This window comes from Somniosus microcephalus, unplaced genomic scaffold (assembly GCF_052327205.1).
Source record: "Somniosus microcephalus isolate GS21.2 unplaced genomic scaffold, FLI_Smic_1.0 unresolved_chr3, whole genome shotgun sequence".
Lineage (NCBI taxonomy): Eukaryota > Metazoa > Chordata > Chondrichthyes > Squaliformes > Somniosidae > Somniosus > Somniosus microcephalus.
Window position 1 is genome coordinate 5,946,279 of NW_028225181.1, and position 10,332 is coordinate 5,956,610.

At 43.9% G+C, this 10,332-nt stretch overlaps 1 protein-coding gene across 1 annotated transcript; it reads right to left on the reverse strand.

The window, feature by feature from the left end:
• Window positions 1-4,054: 4,054 nt before the first annotated feature.
• On the reverse strand, window positions 4,055-9,157 carry LOC147091180 (putative G protein-coupled receptor 139). The gene is made up of 2 exons (XM_085976670.1): window positions 8,973-9,157; window positions 4,055-5,091 (listed from the first exon to the last, which is right to left on the reverse strand). The coding sequence occupies exons 1-2, from the start codon at window positions 9,109-9,111 to the stop codon at window positions 4,190-4,192; spliced, it is 1,041 nt and encodes a 346-aa protein (XP_085832796.1). The 5' UTR covers window positions 9,112-9,157; the 3' UTR covers window positions 4,055-4,189.
• Between the last annotated feature and the right edge of the window lie 1,175 nt (window positions 9,158-10,332).

Below are 10,332 nucleotides of genomic sequence, written 5' to 3' on the forward strand. Positions count from 1 at the left end.
AGTAAATGGTACAATTGGGGAGGGCAGCAGTACATTGTGGAATTGGGAGGTGGCAGTAAATGGTACAATTGGGGAGGGCAGCAGTACATTGTGGAATTGGGAGGCGGCAGTAAATGGTACAATTGGGGAGGGCAGCAGGACATTGTGGAATTGGGAGGTGGCAGTAAATGGTACAATTGGGGAGGGCAGCAGTACATTGTGGAATTGGGAGGTGGCAGTAAATGGTGCAATTGGGGAGGGCAGCAGTACATTGTGGATTTGGGAGGCTGCAGTAAAGGTACAATTGGGGAGGGCAGCAGTACATTGTGGAATTGGGAGGCAGCAGTAAATGGTACAATTGGGGAGGGCAGCAGTACATTGTGGAATTGGGAAGCAGCAGTAAATGGTACAATTGGGGAGGGCAGCAGTACATTGTGGAATTGGGAGGCAGCATAAATGGTACAATTGGGGAGGGCAGCAGTACTTTGTGGAATTGGGAGGCGGCAGTAAATGGTACAATTGGGGAGGGCAGCAGTACATTGTGGAATTGGGAGGCGGCAGTAAATGGTACAATTGGGGAGGGCAGCAGTACATTGTGGAATTGGGAGTTGGCAGTAAATGGTACAATTGGGGAGGGCAGCAGTACATTGTGGAATTGGGAGGCAGCAGTAAATGGTACAATTGGGGAGGGCAGCAGTACATTGTGGAATTGGGAGGCGGCAGTAAATGGTACAATTGAGGAGGGCAGCAGTACATTGTGGAATTGGGAGTTGGCAGTAAATGGTACAATTGGGGAGGGCAGCAGTACATTGTGGAATTGGGAGGCAGCAGTAAATGGTACAATTGGGGAGGGCAGCAGTACATTGTGGAATTGGGAGGTGGCAGTAAATGGTACAATTGGGGAGGGCAGCAGTACATTGTGGAATTGCGAGGCAGCAGTAAATGGTACAATTGGGGAGGGCAGCAGTACATGGTGGAATTGGGAGGTGGCAGTAAATGGTACAATTGGGGAGGGCAGCAGGGCATTGTAGAATTGGGAGGCAGCAGTAAATGGTACAATTGGGGAGGGCAGCAGTACATTGTGGAATTGGGAGGCAGCAGTAAATGGTACAATTGGGGAGGGCTGCAGTACATTGTGGAATTGGGAGGCGGCAGTAAATGGTACAATTGGGGAGGGTAGCAGTACTTTGTGGAATTGGGAGGTGGCAGTAAATGGTACAATTGGGGAGGGTAGCAGTACATTGTGGAATTGGGAGGTGGCAGTAAATGGTACAATTGGGGAGGGCAGCAGTACATTGTGGAATTAGGAGGAAGCAGTAAATGGTACAATTGGGGAGGGCAGCAGTACTTTGTGGAATTGGGAGGCAGCAGTAAATGGTACAATTGGGGAGGGCAGCAGTACTTTGTGGAATTGGGAGGTGGCAGTAAATGGTACAATTGGGGAGGGCAGCAGTACATTGTGGAATTGGGAGGCAGCAGTAAACGGTACAATTGGGGAGGGCAGCAGTACATTGTGGAATTGGGAGGCAGCAGTAAATGGTACAATTGGGGAGGGCAGCAGTACATTGTGGAATTGGGAGGTGGCAGTAAATGGTACAATTGGGGAGGGCAGCAGTACATTGTCGAATTGGGAGGCAGCAGTAAATGGTACAATTGGGGAGGGCAGCAGTACATTGTGGAATTGGGAGGCGGCAGTAAATGGTACAATTGGGGAGGGCAGCAGTACATTGTGGAATTGTGAGGCGGCAGTAAATGGTACAATGGGGAGGGCAGCAGTACATTGTGGAATTGGGAGGCGGCAGTAAATGGTACAATTGGGGAGGGCAGCAGTACATTGTGGAATTGGGAGGCGGCAGTAAATGCTACAATGGGGAGGGCAGCAGTACATAGTGGAATTGGGAGGCAGCAGTAAATGGTACAATGGGGAGGGCAGCAGTACTTTGTGGAATTGGGAGGCGGCAGTAAGTGCTACAATGGGGAGGGCAGCAGTACATTGTGGAATTGGGAGGCGGCAGTAAATGGTACAATTGGGGAGGGCAGCAGTACATTGTGGAATTGGGAGGTGGCAATTAATGGTACAATTGGGGAGGGCAGCAGTACATTGTGGAATTGGGAGGTGGCAATTAATGGTACAATTGGGGAGGGCAGCAGTACATTGTGGAATTGGGAGGTGGCAATTAATGGTACAATTGGGGAGGGCAGCAGTACATTGTGGAATTGGGAGGCAGCAGTAAATGGTTCAATGGAGAGGGCAGCAGTACTTTGTGGAATTGGGAGGCGGCAGTAAATGCTACAATGGGGAGGGCAGCAGTACATTGTGGAATTGGGAGGTGGCAGTAAATGGTTCAATGGGGAGGGCAGCAGTACATTGTGGAATTGGGAGGTGGCAGTAAATGCTACAATGGGGAGGGCAGCAGTACATTGTGGAATTGGGAGGCGGCAGTAAACGGTACAATTGGGGAGGGCAGCAGTACATTGTGGAATTGGGAGGCGGCAGTAAATGGTACAATTGTGGAGGGCAGCAGTACTTTGTGGAATTGGGAGGCAGCAGTAAATGGTACAATTGGGGAGGACAGCAGTACATTGTGGAATTGGGAGGCGGCAGTAAATGGTACAATTGGGGAGGGCAGCAGTACATTGTGGAATTGGGAGGCGGCAGTAAATGGTACAATTGGGGAGGGCAGCAGTACATTGTGGAATTGGGAGGTAGCAGTAAATGGTACAATTGGGGAGGGCAGCAGTACATTGTGGAATTGGGAGGTGGCAGTAAATGCTACAATGGGGAGGGCAGCAGTACATTATGGAATTGGGAGGTGGTAGTAAATGGTTCAATGGGGATGGCAGCAGTACTTTGTGGAATTGGGAGGTGGCAGTAAATGGTACAATTGGGGAGGGCAGCAGTACATTGTGGAATTGTGAGGCAGCAGTAAATGGTTCAATGGGGAGGGCAGCAGTACATTGTGGAATTGGGAGGCAGCAGTAAATGGTACAATTGGGGAGGACAGCAGTACATTGTGGAATTGGGAGGCAGCAGTAAATGGTACAATTGGGGAGGACAGCAGTACATTGTGGAATTGGGAGGCGGCAGTAAATGGTACAATTGGGGAGGGCAGCAGTACATTGTGGAATTGGGAGGCGGCAGTAAATGGTACAATTGGGGAGGGCAGCAGTACATTGTGGTATTGGGAGGTAGCAGTAAATGGTACAATTGGGGAGTGCAGCAGTACATTGTGGAATTGGGAGGTGGCAGTAAATGCTACAATGGGGAGGGCAGCAGTACATTATGGAATTGGGAGGTGGCAGTAAATGGTTCAATGGGGAGGGCAGCAGTACTTTGTGGAATTGGGAGGTGGCAGTTAATGGTACAATGGGGAGGGCAGCAGTACTTTGTGGAATTGGGAGGCGGCAGTAAATGGTTCAATGGGGAGGGCAGCAGTACTTTGTGGAATTGGGAGGCGGCAGTAAATGCTACAATGGGGAGGGCAGCAGTACATTGTGGAATTGGGAGGCGGCAGTAAATGGTACAATTGGGGAGGGCAGCAGTACTTTGTGGAATTGGGAGGCGGCAGTAAATGGTACAATTGGGGAGGGCAGCAGTACATTGTGGAATTTTGATGCAGCAGTAAATGTTACAATTGCAGACATAGAGTGTGAGAGAAAGAGTGATGTGGGGCATGCCAGGCGAGAGAGTGGGTGAGATTTTTCCACAGGACACCGATGACAGTGTAATACAATGAAAAATGTGTCTCTATGCTTGTGTTTATATTTGTTGTGGTTGTGTTGGAGAATGTCATTGCACAAAGAATGTCTCTGCCGGTATTTTCATATTTGCGCGGTGTTCTGTGATTCAGTTAATATTTGAACATGGACTGGGTTAATATTTACCGGGGGTTTCATTGTAAATATGAGCAGCGGATCTGGGGGAGTATTTTGTTGATTACTATCAGCGTTTGGCAGTATAACAGTATGATCAGAGTGTTCCAGTGAGTGTGTTAATATAAACCAGTTACCACTTTCAGTGTGCTAATATTTCTGAGGTCAGTGGCAGTGTTTACATTTCATAGGATGTCTCAGCCGCTGGGTTATGATGCAGACAGTGTGTCAGTGAGTGTGCTAATACTAACATATATCACTGGCCCTGCGGTTAGACTGGGTTGGACAGAATATGAGATGGGGTTACGTTCTGATGCAGGAACTTCTTCAGTTCATCTCATTCTTTAATGAGTTTTACAATTAAAGTAAAGGGATATTCCAACACATTTTTCAACTGCTGTCTGAACCTAGTCTGTGTCACGGCATAAATGCAAGTGTTTGTGCAGCAACTCAGTAGTTGGAGCATTTGTCCCAAACCTGGAAAATATATAGGTAGAGACACAATATAATCAACCAATCGCCACACCCGGTTATATATAGAATAGACCATAATCACAGACCATAACAGGATGAAATTGCACGAAATAGCAAACAGTAAAATGATGGATTTCCTTCGGCTCTCCATCTCTGGGTCTCTGGGACGCTCCTCACTGCTGGGACCCCGGAGTCTCCTGCGGGCTCTGCTGGACACTAAAATGTGTCTGACGGTGACAGCATTGAGCAGCAGAATCAGAACAAATGGGACCCCCGGGGTGAGAATATGATGAAGGAACTCGATTGCCCCCCAGGCCGGTGAAAACTGAACCTCGAGTGTTACATCACAGAACCAGGGGGTGTTCTCTAGCGCATATTCATCTGTCAACATAAAATACCAGAAAACGTTCTTTAAACAGCTCAGCACAGTCACTGTTCCTAGAACCACAGCAGCCGTTTTCTTAGTGCAATATTTAGTTTTCAGCTTCTGGCAACAAATTGCCACAAAACGATCAAAGGTGAAAGTGACAGTGAACCAGACAGAACAGTCTGTGACTGCATAAAGCAGGACGGCGTGGATATTACACACGGGGATAGAATACACAGGAGCAAATCGTTTCTTAAAAGTAATTGGAATCTGCCTCAATATCAGGTCGATGATAATGACCAGTAGATCCACCGCTGCCATGGCCACCAGGTAGTGAGTGACACATGTGGAGAGACCGCACTTTCCCCGAGACAGGATCACAATGGTCACTAAGTTAACTGCGGAAGGTAATAAACAGTGAAGATTTACATCAGGCTGGCAGCAAAAGCAGCATTTTAATGGAATTCGGGGTGAAATCTGAATCTAATTACCGACAATCATTGATATAATCTAATTATATTACCTTTGAATCTGTAAATCTTTATTGTCTGAATAATTAATCAATAAATGAAATGAAATAAATACATACATAAAAGTAACAGCTGTTTGCTCACTGAGAGATGAAATGATAGATCTACCTTTAGCTCAGCATATATAAAGCATCAGGTGAGGTACCAGGGATGCAAAGGACTAGAGTATGTCAGGAATAGATTGGGAAAAGCAGATTAGCACATTTCAGAAATGTAGTGAATTTATTGAGTGTGTCCAGGATAGTGTTCTGTAGCAATAGGTTCTTAACCAACAAGGGGCATTCCATGTTAGATTTATTAATGAGTAATGAGCCAGATTTACTTAACAGCCTAATGAAACATTTTTCTAATAGTGATCAGAACATGATCGAGTTCAATGAAGAGATACGCAAAACCGCTACTAGGATTCTAGGTTTAGGTAAGGCTGACTTCAACGGGATGAGGCAGAGACTGTCCACAGTAAACTGGCAAAACTGTTAATGGGTAAAACAACAGACAATCAGTGGGGATGTCCAAAAAATAATTTCAGCTAATACAGAAACAGTCTATACCCCTGAGGGGCAAGAGCTCTATTTGTAATAAACAGCCCTGGACGACTAAAGAGGTAAGGGACAGCATGGAAATAAATGACAAAGCCTATATAAATGCAAAATGTAGCACAGATCCTGGCGAATTTGAAAGATACAAAGAACAGCAAACGGTCACAAAACAGTTACTAAGAGCTACAAAAGGGATTATGAAAAGAAACTTGTAAGGGGTATCAAAATCGACACACATAAATTTTACAATTATATTATGAAGATCGGGTGGTCAGGAGTAAATTTGAACCCTTCATAACTGAAAGTTGTGATATTGTCAATGATAAGGAAATGGCGGACATGTTGAAAACAGACTTTGTTTCAGTATTTACTGTCGAGGAAGAAGCATGCCGGAAATCCCAAGGAAACTAATATTGTATCAGAGACTGGGACTCAATAAAATTGTCAATAAATAAATAGTAACAAATAAAATAATGACTCTAAAGTGTGACACATTCCCAGGACCAGATAGGGCCTCAACTATTCACAGTTTTTATTAACGACGTAGATGATGGCATAGAACGTCATATATCCAAATTTGCGGATGACACAAAGTTAGGCAGCAATGTAGGCAGTATTGATGAAAGCATGAAATTACAAAGGGATATCGATAGATTCAGTGAATGGGCAAAAATGTGGCAAATGGGTTTTAACGAATTCAAATGTCAGGTTTTCCAATTTGTACATGATAAGGATCGAACAGGGTACTTTCTAAATGGTGAGAAGCTAAAACGAGTGGCGCTCAAATGAGGCAGGGGAGCATCTACATAGATCATTAAAATATCATCGACAGGTACAGAAAATAATCAAAAACATTAATTGAATGCTGGCCTTTATATCTAAAGCCCGAGAACACAAGTGGGCAGAGGTTATGCTGCATCTATACAAAGCCCTGGTTAGATCACACCTGGAGTAGTGTGAGCATTTCTGGGCACCACACCTTAGGGAGGATATATTGGCCTTGGAGGAAGTGCAGCATAGGTTTACCAGAATGACACCCGGACTCCAAGGGTTAAGTTATGGGGAGAAATTACACAAATTACGATTGAATTCCTTAGAATCTAGAAGGTTAAGGGGTGATCTGATCGAAGTTTTCAAGTTATTAAGATGAACAGATTGGTAGATAGGCAAAGACTCTTTTCCCTGGTTGGGGATTCTAGGACTAGGGAGCACCGTCTAGAAATTAGAGCCAGACCTTTCAGGAGTGAAATTAGGAAACACTTCTACACACAAAGGTTGGTAGAAGTTTGGAACTCTCTTCCACAAAACTGAAGTTGATGCTAGATCAATTGTCAATTTTAAGGCTGAGATTGATAGATTTGTGTTAACCAAGGATATTTGGGGATATGGGGCAAAGTCGTGTATAAGGAGTTAGGTCGCAGATCAGCCATGATCTCATTAAATGCCGAAACAGGCTTGAGGGGCTAAATGCGTTACACCTCTTCCTATGTTCCTATGTTATTTTACTCTTACAGAACTCCGTGTCCCAGGACCAGTCAGCAATTTGAGCAGTGCAGTTCGCTTCTGTGCCCTGTGTTCGGGTTTCGGAAATCCCGCTTGGATTCCTGATCTTGGTTTGAATATCCTTTATATATAGAACAGTAAATGAATGCCACAGAAACTGCAAACTTGGCATGCAATAATTACAGTCAATTCTATTTAAAATGTACGGATGTAATACGACCATGTTAAGATAAATACAAATGAACTGCAGTTATAAAGACAACTAGGCTGTCAGACTTGCTTTGAGGATTGAGTTTACCGCATTTTTCTTGAAATACGCAAATTGTAGCTCATTGAAAGGAAGATTTTCCAAATAACATTGCAAAAAAATGGATTCTGAATTGCAATACATAGTTATCATTGGCAATAAATGCCTCAGTAAATGTATTTAACAACATCGAATTCAGACGAATAATCCAACAGGCAAAGTGCTGCTGAACGATTTTGTAAAGTACCTGAACACAAATTGAAGAGAATTATCCTTGTACATTTCACATGTTGGTTTCCAACCTTGTGCAGAGAATATTAGAGGACAAAATATCAAAGGATTGTCTTATCCTCAGCTGGGATTGTTAATCCTGAAGTACATCAGGAGGCAATAGAGAACCACACTGGGTCTCACTGAGAGATCCACTGAACTGTGCCAGACGGGTATGTGACTTAATTGTAAATTCAAAACAAAGATTGCACGTTACTGTATTGAAATCTGGCTAAAGAACATTTTATGAGAATGTAAATTATCCTTGTAATCCTGTTCCAACTACCTGAAGCAGTGCCACGAATGCTGAACTGGAGCTGGTGGAAAAAGAGACAGTGACTGGAACTGAATGATTAGCGGATATTTCACACATTTAAAGATATGAATATGACCTGCCAGGATTTTCTTCCTGTGACTCTGTTTAAATAGTCATTCCGATCATTAATCGAAAATAAAAGCAAAATACTGTGGATACTGGAAATCTGAAATGAAAGCAGAAACTGTTGCAAATACTCAGCAAGTGAGGCAGCACCTGTGGAGAGAGAGAAACAGAGTTAACGTTTCAGGTCGAAGACCTTTGCCATTACGTGAAAAGTTTCCTAATCCAAGAAAACATTTTTCTTATCTGTTAGGAATGTTCAGTGTGGATAGCAGACGGAAATTCGTTAAATAAAGAGTCTGGGTTCAATATCATTGCTTGAAATGAACATAGAATATTGCAAACTCGGTAACACCGTATCACGTTCAGAATCAATAGCGGACAGCAGCGCGGAAAGCATGGGGAATGACAAGGAACATGGAAAGAAGGAGAGAAATACAGTTAAGCATTATTTACAGAATTGAAAGCTGCATACAGAGATTTACCAGGGGCACCAACAGCAGCGAGGGCTGCCGGGGTGGGGGAGGAAATTATAAGAACATTAAATCTGTTAAACATAACTAACAGAATTAATTATTAGATATAGAGTCTTAACAGGAGCACCAACTGTAGCGAGGCAATCCGAGTATTTTTATACAACAACTCATGCATTAACATTGATAAAAAGAAAGACTTGCATTTAAACGATTTAGATGATGCAAGAAATGCAAGCACAGAAAATCATTAATGAATAAAATCACACTGTAAATAGCAAGAATAATATTACAGTGTAACATGGTTTATGGAATTCATAACTGGTCATTGAACTTACTCGGAACTCCAACAGTAGCGAGGATTGGGTAGTAAATCTTTTGTATTTCATTAAATAAGTTAGCTATCCGCAAATTTTCAAGCCAATTATCAGGAAGGGGCGGGGGAGGCGGAGGGGGCGGTGGAGGTGGCACAGCCATATCTTCCGGTCTGTGAGTCGCTGGTGGTCTTTATGCTGGAGGCAGCGCGCTGACTGTGTGAGGTCACACTGTGAAGGGAGCTCCTTCTTTATAGCAGAGCAAAATCCCTGAGTGATATAATTAGGCCTCACTGTAAATAGCATTAATTACAGACATTGAACAAACACACTCAGTGACCCAATGTCAAATCAACACGTTATTGCAACACAACCTAGGTTAGCATGTTGTACACAGTTTTAAATTAAAAGTGACCGAATGTGGAATATTTCAGCCGAGCATAAAATACCGAGATTGATCAAAGAGAATGGAGTTTCTCTTCCTGAATTAAACACAACCAGTGAACAAAAGAGGAGAAAGTGACAGAAACAATATGAATAAAAGAAGAGAGGAGGCTGGATTCCCCCAATCTTGTTATCTGATGTATTCAAACCCAGACTAACAAGGCAAAAATAGTCACCATCAATAAATATTCCTAAACGGCAGGAACTTAGAGATGGACACAGTGATGGAAAGATTGTAATCACACATGACACACTGGCCTGAGTCCAGGAATGGTGTTCACTGGGCTGACACGTTTCCACTGTTCCGGCTTCAGTCCAGGACATTTATTCCCTGGACCGCCGGGATTACATTGCTGCTTCCTCAGTCCAGGAATGTCATTCCCAGGCTGGCTAGATTACACAGCTCCCACCTCAGTTCAGTAATTCCATTCCGAGGGCTGGCTAGAATACATTGCGTCCTCCTCAGTCCAAGAATGTTATTCCCTGGGCCGCCTAGATTACTCTGCTTTTGCTTCAGTCCAGCATTTTAAATCCCTTGCACTGCCTAGATTACACTGTCCCCGCCTCAGTCCAATAATGTAGGAGGCCTACATATACTGCTCCTATCTGAGTTCAGGAATTTTGTTCTCTGGACTAGCTAGAATTCACTGCTCCCACTTCAATCCAGGAGCTTAATTCTCTGGGCCGCCAAGATTACACAGAAACCTCGTCAATCAAGGAATTCAATTCCCAGGGCAGCCTACTTTACACTGCTCCCGCCTCACTCCAGTTATTTCATTTTCAAGGCCGCCCAGATTATACATTTCACATTTGAATCCAGAAATGTAATTCCATGAACAGTCTATTTTTCACTGCTCCTGCCTGAGTCAAGCAATTTCAACTATAGGGCTGACTATATTACACTACTCCTGCCTCTATCCAGAAATTTCATCCCCTGGAC